The sequence below is a fragment of the Artemia sp. Qi Xiang Cuo genome, chromosome 7 (assembly GCF_049724085.1).
Source record: "Artemia sp. Qi Xiang Cuo chromosome 7, ASM4972408v1, whole genome shotgun sequence".
NCBI classification, from domain to species: Eukaryota; Metazoa; Arthropoda; class Branchiopoda; order Anostraca; family Artemiidae; genus Artemia; species Artemia sp. Qi Xiang Cuo.
In genome coordinates, this window is record NC_142800.1 from 1135722 (window position 1) to 1156903 (window position 21182).

The 21182-nt window shown below is 34.3% G+C and overlaps 1 protein-coding gene across 1 annotated transcript in view; it reads right to left on the bottom strand.

The window, feature by feature from the left end:
- Window positions 1–21182, bottom strand: part of Myo81F (unconventional myosin 81F) — a 181788-nt gene that overhangs the window by 47462 nt on the left and 113144 nt on the right. Inside the window, exons 21-25 of the mRNA XM_089091950.1 lie at window positions 18583–18757; window positions 12783–12944; window positions 10661–10808; window positions 6026–6303; window positions 2440–2573 (exon numbers count right to left, since the gene is read on the bottom strand). Coding sequence (XP_088948076.1) covers window positions 2440–2573; window positions 6026–6303; window positions 10661–10808; window positions 12783–12944; window positions 18583–18757 — 897 coding nt within the window. The remainder of the gene's footprint in view (window positions 1–2439; window positions 2574–6025; window positions 6304–10660; window positions 10809–12782; window positions 12945–18582; window positions 18758–21182) is intronic.

The window sequence follows — 21182 nt, forward strand, 5'->3', positions numbered from 1 at the left end:
TCAGCGAAGTTCAACCAGGACTGATAAAAAGTAAGGTAAAACAAGGTGATTCAATGAGACGAAAGAAAAATAATTTAAAAACACGTTCTTTTTGCTAATTCAGCCTTTTCGGCAGCTAACCTCAAAGGTCTTTTTGTAATCGGTTCTGTGTTAATGTCTATTGATTTTTTTAAAATATTCTTAAGATCATTTTTAATTAAATTTGTGTATAGAGCATTTAGTGTATATTTCCCTAAGTCCCTATTTAAAGAAATATTATTATTAGTCATAAGTCTGATTTAATTTGCTTCTCAGACTACCTGTTTTAAGCCTAGGGCATTGCAAATAAGGGCAGATTCATCAAAAAGTATATTGTGGCTAGGATTTTCAAAAATATGGCTGCCAAATGCAGAATCAAATGAAAAATTAGAAATACTAGAATTTAGAGCTTTGACTATATCGTCCTTATGCTGTTTTATGCTTTTTTCCAAATTCTGGTGTGTTCTACCTAAATAGTATGTGCCAGAATCACCTGGTATTTTAATTAACTCTCTTTGATAATTAAGTAGAGTTTCATCTTTACCAAAATTTAGAAAATATATGATTCTTAAATTATTTTTAGATATAATATACAGATTATTTTGTGTTCAGACCTTTTAAAGATATGCAGTGATTTTTGGGATATAGGGGAGGTAATTATGTTTGAGGGCTTGTCAGAAATCTTACATGGTAAACTATCATTAATTTTACGGGAATGTCTTTTCAGTCTACAGTTAATTACACAATTAATAAATAAAATAGGATACCCATGTCCAAAAAGTATGTCCTTGATAAAGTTGTGTTCTGCTGTGATGTGGGAATCAGAACAAATGTTTAAGGCGCGATCGACGAGGGATATTACGACTGCTCTTTTACCTTGTGGGGGTGGTCTGATTTGAAATGCAAATGTCTATTATTTTGTGCTGGTTTTCTATAAACAGTAAAATTGAATTTATCGAAGCTACGAATAATTAACACATCTAGGAATGGGATTTTATTTGCGATTTCGATTTCTAAAATCCGGAAATGGGATTTTCTAAATAGAAATGGAATTTCTACACACTGCGCCGGACCTACCAGAGGGATCTACGCAACCTGAACACCTCCGTTCTTCCAGAATGGGAGGACATCACTGCAGCAGAAAACCTGAGGTAAGATTGGCGGCTCCTCCTTGATGTCCTGGGTGCCCCAGGAGGCACAGGCGAAACTAAGGTTAATAAAATTTGCCCATAGGTGAAGTAGATACTAGTAGTACTTTTCAAAGTAGATACTATTAAGAGTAATAATTTTAGGGTTGAACAACCAGTACTCTAAAATTCCTTCTTGCTCGAACTATGACGTTTAAGCATTTTTTATTTTTATTTTTTACCCACGACATAATTTTTGCTGACATAGTGAGCAATAAAGAACAAATGAGACAGGAAATCAGGCAATTAGAAACTAAATGACTTTCATTTTTTGCTGCAAATTTAAAAAAAAAGGCAAAATAAGTGTTCATTCTTGCACACTGAGCCCGTTTGAACTTTTAATTGACCAATTTAAAACTTGACTGTCAACTTCTAGAGACAACAGCCGTTTTTTTCCAAAATCTAGTAGCTGAGAGTGAATTTCAACAGAGACGACTTTTTAATGTCTGGTGATTTTATGAATAACAAAAGATGGAGACGTTCACTTTCTGAACTTTTTTAGCGAAATATTCTCAGCTTCACTGTTGGAGAAAAACTAAATTAGTTGTTCTAACTGTTGGAGAAAATCTGTTGGAGAAAATTTCATCACCAAAAATAAATTTGGTTTATTTTTGGTACAAACAAAATACTGACGACATCAATTTATATATTATATTTAAAATCCCAAATAGAAAGCAAAAAAAAGAAAGAAAGTATGACGAAGAGAGGCGAAATTATTCCAGTAAGGCTGTTTTTCCAAGCGTGGGACGCAGATACCACTGGTAGGGCATGACAATATTTTAATGGGTCAGGGGCAGGATGTCCACCTTTCGGCTGGCCATACTTTAAACTTAATTTTGAAAAAAAAAAAAAATCATGTGAATGACGTCACATACAAATCCATTTAAAGAGTAAAAAAGATACATGACAGTTTTGCTATGACGTTACACATTTTATAAAAATCGCTGTATTCACACAATATTTTTCCTTAGAATGAAATATGCATAGAGTACTACCCCCCCTCCCCCCACAAAAAAAGAAATACCTTTTAATGGCCTTTTAAGATTCCTTCAGGAGAGTACACGTACAATGTTGAATAACAAAATGCAAACCATGATTCGGAGGAGGGGGGGGGGAGCCATGAACTAAAAACGACTGAGTTGAAAAACAATCTGATTCTGAGGCTTTTTATTCATAATCTTAAACGAGGACAAAAATAGTCCACCCAACTATTCACGCGATATAAATTGTGTACCTTCGTAACGTGGAAATGAAGCCGTGCCCGTTTTCGTCTGGCTTTCTCAGTATGTTTGATTCCACAATAGCTCTTCTGCAGTTAACAACAGTTTGATGGTTCCTCATTCGGTCTTCATGGGTTAACGGTTTCATCTGAGATGAGAAAAACGTTGTCAATTTTTATATTAAAACTTTAATAACCACACAAATATACCATCACTTATTATTATTATTGTTTATTAAAAACCCATCTTCGTACAAAAAGAAAATGACAAGTATGACAACGTAACTAGAGGTTTAGCAACAGATATAGTAGGATCTACTATATGAAGACTATTGATGAGCTTTGAATAGCTCATTCAAAGCTCATCATATAAAGCTTTTTATATAAAGACCCGATAGGCCTATAAGCCTATGGAAGAACAAGAAGACCATTTTTTGTCATTGGTCAATCTATTTTCGGTAAAGTCTATGAGTCTGCTCTGCTGGGAGCAGGGCTGCAGAGTCGGAACCAGAGTCGGTACTTTAGTAACTTTTTACTGAATGGAGTTGAGTAACAGAAATAATAGAAGAGCCTTTGGGGTCGGTGTTGGAGTCAAGCCAAATATTCTTAAATACTATTTTTAAAGTGTCAATAACATACAAAATTAATATTATAGACTAGTTATAGCGAATAGGATTTTTTTTAAACTAAAAAATGAATTAAAAGGGAAACTTATAAATTGAATTTTTGCTGTAAATTAGTAGGAATGTTGGAGTCTCAGTTCTTACTTATTTGAAGAAAATGTTAGGAGTCTCAGTTGGAGTCGGTGAAGAAATGGACCGACACCACAGCGATGGCTAAGAGGCTACTCTAGATGGTTAACGATCATTAGAGACCTGTTCTCCTTGTTTCTGGTCTAATCCGGGATCAGCTTTCAAATTAAACAAGAGGATAATTTTAGGTCTGGGCTAGCACCTCTCGGAGGGCTGGCACCCTCAATTTCCCACTTTTTACGTCTAAGTTTTACTCAATTTTCCGCTTTTTACATTTAAGTTTCACCTATTTTCCTTAATCCTTCAAGAACGAATTCTCTAAGATAAGAGAAATGCGAGAAAAAGCTTCTTTTTTCCCAATTACAATGGCACGACAATGAAAGGGCTTATCTATCTACGTGTGTCTCTGGATGTCTAATAAGTGTATTTTTGACCATGTTGATCTGTGTTCTGTTTTATCTTGTCTTAATAAATCGTGTACTTTTGCTCATGCATCTTCAGGGTTGGAGCGTAGGTTTAAAACCCAGCGTTTTTTAAGGCGACGCCGAAAGTATTCACGACCCCCCTCCCCTAGTTCGTGTTTCATTCGACTTTCAGTCTTATCCCCCTGCATACCCGATGCAGAGCAGCATACCTTAGGAATCCATCCCTCGAAACAATCCTCCGCCCCAAGTACTTACGCGTGCCCAGTCAGTCCAACCCGCACAATCACTTTACTCAAGTCGGACCGTACCCAAACCCCCCCTCACTCATATTCCTCCCAAAAATCCACTTCCTTTCGACTCCGTTCTTCTCCGTGCGTCCAAGAAGTTACCGACCGGTTCTGGACTCCACCCGTTATTTGCCGAAACAAACCTGACCCCGCCCCTCTCAGTACTCCTCCACCGTACTTCCCTCCCTCAGCATCATCTTGCCCCCCCCCCATTCCCCCATATAAAGAACACTCCCAATTTGACTTTATTCTCAGATCACCAGGAAACCTTTCTCCTTTCCCTTGCACTTTATCCCCCCTGGCTACCCTACCAGTATGACTCTGGTTTAAGAGTCCCCACATGCAAAAAATATCCTATAATAAATGGTCCGCCTCCAAAATTATCCACTCCATCCAATCACCCAGTTAAAGCTTCGTTCTTAAGGTCTAACCATAAACCAGTGAATGCAGAGTTTCTAAAACTTCAAATAGTGAGATGAATTCCACCGTAGTTCCGTCCCAACTTAATAATATCCCCATAATTGTTTTTCTTTTTACTCTTATAGTAAAAAGAAAAACTTTCTTTTTACTCTTACCCATAATAGTTTTTATTTTTACTCTTTTTTTCCCCTAGTCTCTTTTTATGTTGTTTTTTAAACATTTGTCAATGTATATATTATTTATTTTTTCAGTTTTATCAGTTTTTATCTTTTTAACTAGTTGCCATTTTGCAGTTTTTAATATAAGTTACAAAGGAATCATATAGCATTCCGATATTTTTTTTTTTTTTTTTTTTGCATTGTTTGTCAATTTTTTAGTTTTTGTGCTTTTGTTATAATTTTATTGTTTTTTTGTTTTTTTATGAACTTCGAAATTCGAATTCGGCCCCTCAGGGCTTGTGATAGTAATTTCTCGAAATAAATATCTATCTATCACGTGTACTTCAAACAGTAATTTTTTCGTAGTAATGTTTTTAAATGTAATCGGTGTAGGCAAACATTTGCAATTATCACTCGGCCATGTCTGTGATACTCTAAAATTATTTTAATAGAGTAATAGTCAAGCTTTATCGCTAAGAGCAGAGTTTAGGGTGGTGGTAGCCCCCTTCATATACACGACAATATCTGTTCGTTTGAAGTTCAAATCACTATCTAATTGTAGTTGAATAATAGCTAATTTTATTTAATACGATTCAAGGACAAAAATACAGTGGACGTAGCCCTATAATAAACATTTGCAGATGATGAATGGAAAAAAGTTGAATGGACTATCAATATGCAGTTGCTAATAGAACAAGGCACTAGCATGGTGGGTAACACCTCCTATAGTAAGGAGACATGTTCCAGCTCAACTTGAGCTCATGGTCACCTATCTTTTAAAGCTCAAAGGGTTTTTCCAAGTTGTGCAATTCTTATTTTTTTTTCTAATAAGGACAAAAAATGTTTGGTCCTAGTAATTTTGCCCTAATAACTGAGTATACTATTATCATAACAATTATAGCCATACATTAACTGTAACCGTTTGCCGTCTTCTATCGTTAATGAATGTAAATTTCTAATTTTGATTAGCAAATATGCTGTGAATAGTATAGAATCTTCACAATTGAATGGTGGCTAATAAGCATTGTATATAAATAATATACAGTAGAATCACTAGTCAGTAATATTTGGCTACTACAGTCTTGCCGCGTATAAAAGCTCCGCCCATATACTCGTCCGTCCTCGTCCATCAATAATTCAGTGTATATTACCCTGGAACACGTATTTTCGCACAAACTTCCTCGAAATACCTTTGAAGCCAACTCGAGAATTTGAAACCTACTTATAATTCCTGAAAACATCTAATAATAACATTACAGTACTCATTACCGATTTTTATATATGTATTGGAATGAGTTAAATTAAAAAAAGATACTTTAAAATTTAGTGTTGCAAAGGTGAAGCCAAGTTTCGCGTTCAAGAGAAATCTGACTTGTCTACCCGTGAAAAAATCTAATGTCGCTTATGTTTAAACGTTCTCCGGAACCTTTGCATCTCGGTCCGGCTTTGTATAATGGTTGAGATAGGGAATGATTCTACTGTATATTATTTATATACAGTGCTAATAAGATAGTAACTTTAAATTATCAAGATAAAAAAAAAATGAAACCAATACAAACCCTTTTGGTTGGTCGTTCACTTTCGGTTATCCAACAAGCCAAAGCGGGGTAATAACTGGCAATGAGTGACCCAATTTCTTCTTTTTGGTCAGTTTCAAAAACGAAACATTTTTGTGCATCTGGCAACGTTCGCGCTAAGTTAATTGTGACGAAATTATCCGACGGATCCAACAAAACGCTTTCTATATCTGTATATCTGTATTCATAAAGCACATACTTGTCATCGGGTTTAATTAAGGCAATTCCATCACTATTGACGCCAAGAATTATGCTGTTACCTAAAATACATTTAACGCAGATTAGCTAACTCTTTCTTTAAAAAAATGGCTAATTCTTTCTCTTTGTTATGAAATATCAAAAATGAATTATCGGGACTTCCAGACCCCCCCCCCCCTCTTTAAGACCTGTATTTTGAGTTTACTTTCAAAATAAACTCTCTTAGTTGGGTATGACTGACTGAGCAAAGAGGAATGATCAGCAGCCCTGCAAAAGTGCAACCCTTCAAATATGTCTTAGGACAAGAGTAGGGGGTGGGGACTAAAATATCAAAATGAATTCTACGATCATCATTTTTACGGTTTTCAAGGTGAGTTCTTCGAACAATGTTCCTTTAAAGGATTACCCCCCATGGACACCGGAAGGGGGGGGGGAGGTATTATTTTCCTAGTAAAATAATAAATTAAAACAGGTGAAAATTCAATGGGAAAACAAATCACAAAGGAGAAAAAAAAAAGTTTTTTGCCATGGAGCCAAAAAACAGTCACAAATCTTGATCACTTTTATTTTTCAATCTAACTACAGTTTGAGAACGCCTACTGATTGCGGCTTCCATGAACGGAGCAATTTATAGAATTCAACCATAAATTGCTCTTTTTTTTAATTTGTAAACCTTACAATCTCACAAAATGGATTCCCTCGTGCCTGGTAAAATCACGCTTGTAGATGTCTACGCATAAAGTATTGCTTTTGGATGCCAATTATGCAAACAAAAATACCAATTCTGCAACCAATTATTTCCGTATAAGGAAAAGCAGGTTTTTAAATACGAGGCAAGCACCATAGTTAGAATTTTCAGGAGAGAATGGACATGCCTTCAATATTTTTTTCAGGGAACAGAGGTCTGGAAAGCAGGTTAAAAGTACCAAGAATATAAAAAAAAAACTTTGTTTTACCAGCTGGGCCTGTCTTAGGTCCATTCCATCTTTAAAACCCATGGTCTTCTAAGATTTTTCCTTTGGTTGTTTCAAAATTATGAAGTTTTTAGGGCAGTATCACATTTTTATCAGTGTTGCCAATTTGAACCATGAAAATAAATAAGCAAATTAATAATCTAAATTTGATAGTCTATCCGCGTATATCCCCATGTCTATCCACAATAGTTAGATTTTGCTTAAAGAAAAAAAGTTATCTCTGCATATCAAATATTTCGTTGTAACGATCTCTAAGTAAGGAGCGGCGCAGCTCAATAGTAACCGAAACTCTAAGAAAGAGTCTTGATAACCATAGATACATCAAAAGAATCAAATCTTGATGATGATTAAAAATAATCAAAATTCATTAAGTTTAATGGTACCCATCAAAAGTTACGAACCTAGGAGAATTTGCTCAATATCATATAGGACAATATCACATTTTCGTCAGTGTTGCCACGTAGAACCACGGTAATAGACGAAACAAAACCTAATAAGTTCAATTTGACAGCCCTTTCCGGTCGTGAAAATTCAAACACTAGCCTCTTCATTCTAAAGAACGACTACACCTTCAATGGTTTTTTATTGCTTTTCTTTTAAATTTTCGCCCACCTTTTTTTTGATAAATTGGCACCCGCTACTACCAGAAACTGCATGGAGGTTATTTTTAAATTAAAAACTGAATTCTAAATTTTCCCCTAAATCTTTAAGATAAATATGCTTGTGTAAGTTTCAACTTAACCATCTCAAACGATCAAGTTTCATTGTCACTGTCCTTGGCACTTTCAGCTTTTGTTCAGAGCATTACAAACTTGACCTACAGAGACTCAAGTCCAACTCCGTCTTTCTCCAGAGGGAAAATAGAGGGTGGCACACCCCCACACAATATTGGTCTATATGACAATTCCCTAGACAAGGCAAAGCATAATTGCCAAAAAATGCAATGGGAAAGGATAAATATTTATAAGATTAAACTTTACGGAAACAAAAAGCTGACGTAACTAGGAGAAAACTATGCCATAAGCTCTTTTAACATGAAATGCAAAGAGTAAAACAAAATTAATAGAGAAAAAAGTCAGTAAGATCATAGATTCAGAGCTTATATTAAAACGCCTATAAATAAATCCTTACCCCACAAAAGATCTAAACAATTAAGCACGACCACAAGCTAAAACCCCCAGGAAACATCTGCTGTTGCTGAAGGTTTAACTGCAATATAGAGCCACCTCTTATGCTTACGCATTTATCTTTATTTACTTAAGTTATAAGAAGTATTTTTCCTTTTTTACTATAAATGCTAAAATACTTCTTATGAAAAAAAAAAATAATCAAAAAATTAAAAAAAAAAAAAATGAAATCCAAGATTTTAAAGTATAGATTCTATTCTAAAATCGTATACGTCTTTTTTATTATAACGACGAACGGTTAGATCTGACATGCATAAATATGCGCAAAATATTTGGATAGCCATTTCGACCAACTGGGGAATTTTTCTATCAAGGACAAATCTAAATATCAGTAGGTTCGATTCTTAAAGAAATTAAATAAAAAAAAAAACAAGTTTTTTCAACTGAAGTGAAGGAGCAACATTAAAACTTAAAAAAAACAGAAACTGTTACGTATATGAGGGGAGGTGCCTCTCCTCAAAACCTCGTTCTTTACGCTAAAGTTGTTTAGCAGTTAAAAACAAAGCTTCTTTTTGTTCTAATTAAACGAGCAGTGTTTTGGGAGTCGTTCTTAAAGAATTGGGACATAATTCAAACTTTAACGTGAAGAGCAAGGTGTTGAGGAGGAGCAACCCTCCTCATATACGTAATAATTTATGTTCGTTTTGAGTTTTAATGCTGCTCCTTACTTCCAGTTGAAAAAACTTGTTTTTTTTACTTAATTTCTGATCATTTTTTAAATAATGCCAGGAAATCTGGCTACGTCTCCACGGATAAATACCTCCTTCCCATGGATTTATTCTCTAAACAATTCAATCTTAGTGAAAATTTCCCTCAGAAAATTACCCTTAACATCTCCATGCGTAAAGTTGAGTCGGCAATGAGAAATCAAGACATAAGAAGAATTTCGTATAGGAATTCTGGCAAATTCCCCTAGTGTAAAATTTCCCCTGAAAAATTCACCCGTGGAAACTTCCTTCCCCACGTAAAAGTATCTCCGTATAAAACCCCACCTGTAGAAAATTCACCCCCCCCCCCCCCCCCGAAAAATGTATGCATACCTCCGAATAACAAATACTATACGTAAACAATAGGCAAATTTTGTGGCTGAGGAACCTTTTCCGATGGGCTCTGGGGGGTCAAGCCATTCTCGAAGACATGGTTATTAGGGTTTTCAAGTACGCCGAACAAAATGGCTATCTAAAAATTTTGATCGGACCATTTTGAGAAAAAAGGGACGTGGTAGGGGGCCTAGTTGCCCTCCATTTTTTGATCACTTAAAAGGGCACTACAACTTTTAATGTCCATTCGAAAAAAAACAAAAAAAACAAAAACTAAAACACGCATCCGTGATCTTTCTTCTGGCAAAAAGAATATAGAAAATTCCAAATTTTTTCAGATAGGAGCTTGAAACCTCTACAGCATGGTTCTGGGATACACTGATTCTGATGGTGTGAATTTCATTATGATTCTATGACTTACAGGTTTTTATTTCCTTTTTTTCGAAAATCAGGCAAATTTTTTTCCGGCTCGTAACCTTTGACGAGTAAGACTAAAGTTAATGAAACTTACATATTTGAAATAAACATAAAAATTAAATTCTTTTGATATATCTACTGGTATCAAAACTCCGCTTTTTAGAGTTTCGGTTACTATTGAGCCGGGTCGCTCCTTACAGTTCGTTATACGAACTGTTTGATTAGCACAATCTAAATGACTAGTTATCACCATTATCCGGCTTTTAATCGTTCAATACTGAACTTCTCTATCATCATTACTTATTTATCACTTTTTTCTTTCCAATTTGACATTTGTCTTTCACTTTTTAACCTTTTGTTTTAATATTACGTCGACTTTAAATTACAGTTCAACTTCGTCTATCTTTCCTTGAACACATTGAGTTCTCTTTCGTTTTTTTGCTATAAAAAAAAAAAAAAAAAAAAAAAAGAATCTAAAAACAAATAGGTAATTTAAAAGACCAAACTGCTTTTCCATGATGAGAAATAAAAGTTCAAATAGGGATAAATCCTTTTAGTGGTGATAAGATTCACAAAATATCCAGTATGTCTTGTGAATGCTATTATCACTGTCTAATAAAAGGAAAAAGAAAAGAGAGAAAAAAGGATAAATAAAAGAAAAGATAGCTACTGAAATACTTGCCCTATTTTTTTTGGTTTTCATTGGCTGAAAATTTTTCTATCTTAATCTTTTCTAGGTTTCATCTAGCACTATGTCCGGCTAGTGTGGCCTTCGAGTTTAAAAAATAAAACGATATTTACCATATGACCAGTATCCTCGATATGTGACATGGAACTGAGTAGTGCCATATAATGGGAAATGCATGACACAAGATAAATACCAAACTTTGGCCACCAGCTCCGTCTTCCCCGATCCGTATTGTCTGTGAGCTTGTGCCAGTGCTGGCATCTACAAATATTCAAAAGTTATGAAGCTAAACTGACCAGCAATGACAAAGAAAAACAAAACATTACAAATGAAAAACGTCTAAGACCATTGAAAAAGAAAAAGAACGAAAGGGAAACAAAATTTGAAGAAAGGGAAACAAAATATGAAGAAAGGGAGACAAAATATGTTTTTAAGGCCAGTGGGAAAAGAAAACGTAAGAAAGAAACAATCGCAAGTAATCTGCTTACATAAAACAAGGATAGGAAATTGTGATTTCATTTGTGAAGAGCAGGAGAGAGAGGGGGCGATTAAAGAAAGGATACTGCATAAGTGATAGGCTACTAGTGCTTCGGGGGCAGTATAAAAAAATATGTGCGGACAATAAAAAAGTGATAGTGCTTTTCTTTAAAACACAAAAGCATTTGATTGCGTAGAGAGGCTTTTATTAGGTAGCCCATTGAGCTACTAAAATCTGAGTTACCATGAGAGTTGGTGAAGTTGGTAGCTCAAATACACTTTCAAACCTTAGGCAAAGTTAAAATGCTAGGTAAAGGATATTCAGCTCCGCTTAAACTTATATAAGGGATCAAGTAAGGTAACAGTAAACTTTCTTAAGCTGTATCAATTCCAGGCAAATTGTCTTAAAGAAATAATAAGAGTTCCAAATAGGGACAGGTCCCTTTATTAGACAGTGAAACAAAAATATGAACCCAGGCTCTAAATATTTCGATGACACGGTCGGTCATTAGCATCAGTAGGGTTACTAACATATCAAAATTAAAGAAAACTGTGTTTATACTAAACAAAATAATCACTTGAGGGTCAAAGCAGGCTGCCGATCTATTGACTTAACAAGTTAACTAACTGTTCTGGAGTGCTTTAATACTGCGGTGAATAAAGGTGTCACAATTTTCTTCAAAAGTGTAGATCAAAGCAGGTTACCGGTCTATTGACTTAGAAAGTTCACTCCACTCTGCTACGACAAGGTAGGGTCCTTAAATGTAACATCTTTTACATTCAATTCTACATTTAGGTCCTAACAAAATACTCGAGACGGAACTTCCTTCTTTCAATACGTTAATTGGCGATTTTTTTACGGACCAGATCTATCATATCATGATATCGCTAATAATAATGTTATTTGGTGGTATCTACAGTTTTTTTGGGAAGAAAAGAAAACATCACTTCTTCAATGAAGTAATGTCATCTTTGGAGACCTCTAGTCTTTTGTATAATCTAATAACCCGTGCAGGAGGTATTAGTGCTATTATTAATAACACCATGTAAATTCATAGATGGCGTCACAACATTAAACAAAGAAAGGTGGAAAAAAAAACAACAACAAAAAAACAAGGAATTCTGAATGAAACAGCTTTTATCACGCAAGAATTTTACAATGATCATAAAACGAAAGAAACTTGTAGGAATTTTTCACGGGTAAGAGGCTGCAGAGATATTTCCAGTGGAGGAGGGGGGGGGGGTCAATATTTTTAATTTTACAAGGAACGAGTTGTCTTTTTTTCAGAAACTTAATGTTTTGATAGTTTTGATATTTGATATTTTCTGATACTCTGCCAACATTTTACTAGAACTTATTTCGCCAAATATATATATATATATATACATATATATATATATATATATATATATATATATATATATATATATATATATATATATATATATAATTTATATATTCGAAAATTTCCATATATTTGTTTTCGCAACAAAATTTTCTCATTAATATTAATCGACATATTACTTACTATTCCTAAATAACGTTCAAATGATACAATTCCCTTTCTAGACAGTTTTTTTTTTAACGCAATTTTAATTTTCAGCTACTAAGGGCAAGGGTTCGTATATTTACTATTTTACCACTAAGAGGGCAATGATGATTCATGTATCAGTAGGCCTTCCCTGTTTATGAAAATCTAAATTAGACCTGAGGACCTGAAAAAAGACCTGAAAATAATATAATGTTTATTTTCTTACCCATTCATCTACATTTTGAATCCGCGCTATCCTTTGGGACAGGAATGACTCGACATCAGCATAATTTTCAGAGTGTCCAGGACGAGGTTCCCCTAGTGCAACTTGTAGCTGGAGACCAGCAAGTTGAAGGGCAACTTTATCGTTTATTGGAAAATCATCACACTAAAAAAGTTTTTCTAAAATCCACACTGAAATCAAATAATTATTCAAAACAAAATAAGAGAGCAAGCAAAACAACCATAGAATTCTTGGCACAACTTTTGATTCAAGTTGGACAATAAGAAAGAAAGCGCAGAGATAGTTTGTTATAGTTTGGGTTCCTGGTATTTGTTCAAGAGCAGCCTAAACTTTAAATCAAAATTTACGTCAATGCATCCTAACTTTTCTTTTTCAATCCTAACACTTTATAACCATATATTTGGTTTGTCATTAAATAAAAAAACTTTTTTTTTCAATCCTAACACTTTATAACCATATATTTGGTTTGTCATTAAATAAAAAACTTTTCTTTTTCAATTCTAACACTTTATAACCATATATTTGGTTTGTCATTAAATAAAAAAACTTTTATTTTTCAATCCTAACACTTTATAACCATATATTTGGTTTGTCATTAAATAAAAAAACTTTTCTTTTTCAATCCTAACACTTTATAACCATATATTTGGTTTGTCATTAAATAAAAAAACTTTTCTTTTTCAATCATAACACTTTATAACCATATATTTGGTTTGTCATTAAATAAAAAAACTTTTCTTTTTCAATCCTAACACTTTATAAACATATATTTGGTTTGTCATTAAATAAAAAAACTTTTCTTTTTCAATCCTAACACTTTATAACCATATATTTGGTTTGTCATTAAATAAAAAAACTTTTCTTTTTCAATCCTAACACTTTATAACCATAAATTTGGTTTGTCATTAAATAAAAAAAAACTTTTCTTTTTCAATCCTAACACTTTATAACCATATATTTGGTTTGACATTAAATAAAAAAACAGCCTAAAGTTTTAATTACGTTAAGTCCATGCGTTTTTAATTTTATTTTTCATTTCCAAAAGTGTCTATTATCCGTTTGGTTTGTCCTTATGAAAAAAAAAAAAAAAAAACTGAGTTATTAAGGTCAGATACGTCAAAAATGCAACTTTATCAGTTTATCCCTTCAGCTACAAGGCTGTCTCTGTGAGCCAAAAAAGGTTGTGGAACGAAGTTTTCCTTTAATATACCAAGGACATCAAAACAAAAACATTTTTTGCATTCTACACTCATCTTAGGCCTATTTATAATTGAAAACCACGCTATTCCAAGATTTTTCGCTTGGTTGTTTCAGAAGTATGAAGTTATTAAGGCAGTACTCAATTTTCGTCAGGGTTGTCATCTTGAACCGTGAAAATAAATAAGCAAAAGTAATTAGTTAAGTTTGACAACACTCTTTGTTCTTTAGAAGTTGAATTATGAAATTAAGAATTATGGCGTTCTTAGGGTAGTACCCCATTTTCCTCAGTGTTGCCACGTTGAACCGTGAAAATAAATAAGCAAAAGTAATTATTTGACACTTTTTATTCTGAAGAATTTAAAATATAAGATTATAAATTATGACGTTTTTAGGGCAGTACCACATTTTTGTCAGCGTTGAACCATGAAAATAAATGAGCAAAAGTAATTAGTCAAGATTAACAACACTTTTTGTTCTTAAGAATTTAAATTATAAAATTATGAATTATGACGTTTTTAGGGCAATACCACATTTTCGTCAGCGTTGCCACGTTGAACCGCGATGATAAATAAGTAAAAGCTATTAGCTACATTTGATAACAGTTTTCCTTGAAAAAGATTCAAATGTTATCAATCTGTTGATTCCCAAAGACAATTACAGCTTCAAAGGAAGGATACGTATACTTAAGCTATTTGCTGTCATAGGGTTTTAGCTTATTTTTTGTATGTTTCATCCGCATTTATTTTCTTTATCTTGGCATACGCTAGAAAAATAAAAAATAACTGGATATAGACCCAGTTCTTTTTTCATTAAAAATTGAATTACTGATTTTTCCGTATTTTCTAAGATACATTTGTTTATGCACGTTTCCACTTAACCAATTCCAACAATCAGATTTCATTTTTCCTGTCCTTGTTATGTTTATTGTCCTTGTCCTTGTTATTTCAACACATAACAGAAAAAAAGCCTAACATGTTTTAAACAACTGAAATGGCTAAGGCCACTAACAGCCAAAGCAAAGAAAAATAAGAGGTACTTTCGACCGATCTCACAGTTTTCGTCTTCACAGCTATGCATAAACAGAAACAACAGAGTAAAAAGGCGCTCAAAATAAAACCAAAAAATAAAGTATGTTAAAATCCGTTGGGCCGAGAGTTACGTCGTGCCTCCGTTTTGCAAAAAATGCAATAACAAACACTCGCACGGAAAGCATTTTCCCCAAACGTCACTCCCCATCCAAATTCTGGCCGCCTTGAACTATTTCTGAACCCATTCCTATATTGTCCCCTGTTCTCTGCTTTACCTCCACACATAAAAAACCTTTGTCCCCTTCATTACGGAAAAGATCAAAAAAATATATTCCACTAGTTTCTCTTTTTTTTTATTTGATAGTGATGCTGCCCAGGCTTTTGCATTTATTCACTTGCTTTGCCTCACTTTTTTTAGTGTCCCGTTTAACTTTTTTATATGCATATATTTTTTTTGGCTTAGTTTGATCAGTTTTACCTTCTTAGCTTTTAATTGACGTATCCCATTTTTACCCACGTTTTCGTTTTCACATTCTAGTAAGTTTTCCAGTTTCCGTGTTTTCTATGATATTTTTAACTTATAAATTCAAACTCGCCCCTTTGGGGCTTCGGATAATGACTTTTTGAAATAAATCTCTTACGTTATCAAATCTAAAAGTTCGTGATAACGAACTCTAAGTAAGGAGTGACCCGGCTCAATGGTAACCGAAACTCTAGAAAACGGAATTTTGATACCATTAGATACATCAAAAGAATCAGATTTAATGCTGATTTCAAATGTATAAGTTTCATCAAGTTTAGTCTTACCCATCAAAAGTTACGCGCCTCAGAAAATTTGGCTGATTTTCGAAAAAAGGGGGAAAGACCCCCTAAAAATTATAGAACCTTAATGAAAATCACATCATCATATTTAGCGTATCAGAGAACCCTACTGTAGAGGTTTCAAGCTCCTATCTACAAAAATGTGGAATTTGGCATTTTTTGCCAGAAGAAAGATCACGGATGCGTGTTTATTTTTTTTATTTATTTTTATTTCCAGGGGTGATCGTATTGACCCAGTGGTCCTAGAATATCGTGAAAGGGCTCATTAAAACGTAAATTAAAAGTTCTAGTGCCCTTTTTAAGTGACCAAAAAAATGGAGAGCAACTAGGCCCCCTCCCACGCTCATTTTTTCCCAAAGTCACCCGATCAAAATTTTGAGATAGCCATTATGTTCAGCATGGTCGAAAATATGATAACTATGTCTTTTAGGATGACTTAAGTCCCCTGGGAGAGGGCTGAAAGTTATGAAATTTACCCAATGTTAACATATAGTATTGGTTATTGGGAAGTATACAGACGTTTTCAGTTTTTTTTTTCTAGTAGTGGGGGGGGAGGGGGTTGTGGGTCGGAGGTTATATGGGAGGACCTTTCCATGAAAGAAGTTTTCATGGGGGAGGGATATTGCTATGAAGGGGGCGCTGGATTTCCAAGCATTATTTAAAAAAAAGATCAGAAATTAAATAAAAAAAAACTTTTTTAAAAATAAAAGTTTTTCAACTGAAAGGAGCAACATCAAAACTTAAAACGAACAAAAAATACTACGTATATGGTTCATCCCCTAGTAAATACCTCGCTCTTTAAGCCAAAGATTTTTTAGTACTTTCATAAGAGCTATTTATTCTAATTAACGGCCTTTGTGATTAATGGGTCATTTTTAAAGAATTGGAACAAAATTCGAACTTTAGCTTAAAGAGCAAGGTATTGACTAGTTGATTTGTAAGTTACGTATATTTATTACTAATAAAAACGTTCGTAAATAAAATTAAACAAGTTTTGAGAAAGCCATTTAACCAAATAAAAGTAAAATTAATATTCAAATTTTGGTTGAATTATTCATTTACGGTGAGCCAAAATCAAAACCTGCATTAATTCAAAAACGTTCAAAAATTAAACAAAAAAAAAACAGTTTTTTTTAACTGAAAGTAAGGAACGAGTTAAAACTTAAAAGGAACAGAAATTATTCCGTATATGTAAGGGGCTGTCCCCTCCTCATCGCCTCGCTCTTACGCTAAAGTTTGACTTTCTCACAACTCATTTTTTTTAAACAATAAAAAACTTAGTTGACGAACAACAAGGCGAGTATTCTGAAGAACGGTATTGAAAGGCTGTGAGGGGGTGCCCGCACACACTACGGAATTATAGTAATCTGGTTGAACTATTTGATTTTTCAAGTTTGCTAAATCATATACTTTGTTTTTGTTTTGGATAGATAGATACCCTAAGTAAACAATGATAGATTTTTCAACTAAGAAAGTGGAAGTCAAAGAAGAGAATGTATTCTCAATACGCCTGATATGCTCCGCTTCAAATCATGACATTCCTTTTTTGCTTTACTCTACAAAAAATCTAACTCTACAATGTTTTATGCATTTTTTAGCCAAAAATTTTTTTTTTAGAAATAAATTTTTTCGTTGGGTAGTAAACTCTTGAGAAACTTTTAATTAGAAATTTATACAATGCACTTAAAATTCGATAGTAAAAGAAGCGCAAGAGACACAGAAAACCAAAACCAACACGAAATTAACAAGTGTAAATTAACACGAACCAAAACTGATTAATGAGCATCGATTAAAAATTTTGTTAAAGCAACATCTTTAGACAATATCAGGGTATATCGGAGTTCAGTTACACGAAATAGGAGGGGGATTAGAAGATACTAGCAAACACGCATATTATATGAAAAATAAGCGAACCTATGGCGAATAGGAAAATTTATATTTTTGGTCTGAACTCGAAATCACTTTTCCCTGTGTACATGTCTAGTTTTGCATAGTTTATGACTCTTTTCCATTTAAAATGACCGATAAACCGGTTATATAAAGCTATAATTCATATTCATTCCATTAGGGTTATAAAAATAACATACGGTGCGCCGTGCGATTTTTTCCCCCTGAGGATAAATTCAAGTGCAAGTCCTTTCTAAGCCTCTTATTAATACGAGTTTTCAAGTACTATTCCAATACTGTACTACTACTGCTCCTACTACTACTCCAATACTGTACTACTACTGCTACTACTACTACTCCAATACTACTACTACTCCAATACTGTACTACTGCTAGATACTTATACTAATGTCAGATATTGAACGAAATAAATAGCACAAGCGTATACTTTTAGGGGAGGAGAAGGAGGGAGCCGATAGGATAAAACATTTTCCTAAGAAAGGGGAAGGTAAAAAATTGAAAATGTGTATTTTAAGGCATTTCGTCATCTTCCAATGCAGAGGAGTCCTCCCCCTACCCCTCCCTGGGTGAAGCTATGGTAATATCCGTAGATGCGCAAAGAAAAACTCAGGAGAGGTGGGCTTATTAGAGGATCTTCCCAGAACACGGGGGTCAGAAACAACAAAAAGACTAATCTACTAAAAGAGACATAAGTAATTACCAAAATTCTGAGTTCAGAACAGTTAGTTTTAATGAATGCTTAAAGTCAATGAAAATACCCCATTAAGCTATAGATTAAAAATTAGGCGATACGAAAATACTCTTTGAAGACGAAAAAGACTTACTTTAACGACACTATATACAGCTTGTGCATACATAAGCCCGACTTCAACCGGGTCTTGGGGAACTTCACGAATTCCACGGAATAATCGACGACGGAAGACAAACCTATTATCTCCAACCCCAATTTGCGCTGAATTTCTTTTCAGTTTCATTACCGGTGACGCCATTTTTTTTTTCCTAAAAAAAAAAAAAAAAAAAAAAAATAAAATCAAATCACAGAAAACCACATACCTAAACACACTACTGTACAATGGTTCCACAGCAATTTCCAGAAATATACACCGAAATAAAGCAATTTAAAGATTTTTCAAATAATTTCTTTTCGTTCTTCTACTAATTTTGTTCAATTATCTATTTTCTGCGAGAAATTAAAAACGAGAATTTTACAAGAATCCGTTAGAAGCTTACGAACTTTTCGTTCGCTCTCTTATAAAATTATGAAATCACGTGACACGCTTTTTCGTTTAGACAAGCCGATATCGATATTGCCAATATAGGCGTAAATGATATACCTGAAATTTATTTTTCATTAAAAATAAAATTCAGAATCAAATTACCCTTAGTCTGGAGCAAAAAGTAACATGTCACTAAAAGCAAGTTCGACGTATCTACGAGGGCTATTAATAAGTAATTAAATAAGTATCAAATAAGTGACTAGACAAATCACTGCAGCTAGGAAAACTTATTTAATCAATTCACAACTTTGGCTGCTTTTTCAGTGGAGTCCCTGGTAGCATTTATACACTTGTCCCGTCATTGGTCTTATTTATGTAGGCCTCTGGCATCAAATAATTTGGTTCGATCTGACATTAACTTCTTCATTGGATCGAAAATGGTTTTGTGTCAAGCCCCTGTAAAGAGTCCAAAAAAGTCTTTAGAGCGAGGTCGCGGCTACAGCGGCGATTTAGACCCTTTTCTTGATTTAACAGTACCCCAAGTGGGTGAGCATTGTCACGAAGAAAAGTCAGACCCTCCGTCAAGAGTCAACGACGTTACGCTCGAATGGCTTATTATCTTGTAAGCATATCACTGTAATGCTGGCTGTTGATCTTCAAGATGGTCACAAAAGGCAGGCCTCTGTGAATTCTAGAATACTGTACGCATGACTGCCTACCATTTGCACAAGACGCAATGGATTCTTGACTAAAGGTGTGATTTTCGTTCATGACAATATGCGCCGACGTGTGGCACTTCTATATCAAGAGACGGTTCAAAAACTGTGATAAGAGATCCTTGCAAATCACTTATACTTTCCCAACCTCGCCCATCAGACTTTCACCTATTTGGACCCTTTAAAGAGGCTTTACGCAAAAAACGTTTTCGATCTCGATTCTTTTGAAATTGGTGCATGAGAATCATTATTCAAATATTCAACACCAATAGAGCATTCCATGTACTTGATGGAAAAATCTTAATTCGATTAAATGTCTTGAAGTCTAAAAACAACAACAAGCAAAACAATGCTACATGCAATTGCCAAATGGTTATATTCCTTGCAGTCATACGAAATTTCAGTTCAGCTGTAGCAAAAACTTAGAGTAAAGAAGGGGGGGGGGGGGGAGTAGTGGTGGCGCCAGTCATATATAAAATGTTAGTTTTACATTTAAATGTTTATCTTTACTTTCACAAGAAAAACCAGTTTTTCTCTAAGTTAAATATAGTTTAAGGTCTGCAACTGAGCTGAAAATAAGGTTAGCGTTTTTTGGCTTCAATTAACCAACTTTGTTAAGAATTAGCAAAAATCAGGGCGTTGATATTTATCGGCTTTCTAGTTAATAAATCTAAAATAAGTAAAACAATTTAAAAGGTTCTAGATACACGTTTTCTGTAAGAATTATACTAGGTCATCAGGGGCCAACGAAAAGCAGATCGTCCCCAACTGGGTTGCGACGGGATCATAAGGAAATAAATTGGAACTTCATGGGAGGCAGTAAAGAGTGAAGCTTTGAATAGATTAGGATGGAGGAGGAACTGCTGTGTTGGCCTGTGTGAATAGATTTGGATGGAGGAGGAACTGCTGTGCTGGCCTGCAAGAATAGATTAGGATAAAGAGGAACTGCTGTGTTGGCCTGTGTGAATACATTAGGATGGAGGAGGAACTGCTGTGCTGGCCTGTGTGAATAGGTTAGGATGGAGGTGGAACTGCTGTGTTGGCCTGTGTGAATAGATTAGGATGGAGGAGAAACTGCTGTGTTAACCTGTGTGAATAGATTAGGATGGAGAAAGAACTGCTGTGTTAGCCTGTTTTGGTGTTGCAGTGAGTTCTTAGCAATAGTAGAAGCAATAATATTCAAAACATATTATTTTTCAGCAAACACTGCTCGTTTCGGAAGACCATTTGGGATTATACCTTTGCGAGAAGCACCTGGAGCATTACAGGGCCCCTTAAAAAGTACTACAAAAGATTTTTAACCCAATTAATTTCCTTTAAAATGAGCCATTGAACAACTCTCTACGATGTTCCAGTGCCAAGCTATCTGTGAAAAAAAAAAAAAAAAAAAAAAAAAAAAAAAAAAAAAAAAATGCCGTTTAGCCAGAATGCTGTAGTAGCCGCCACTTTGCTTGATTTTAAAGCCAATATATTTCCCTTGCTGTTAAAGCC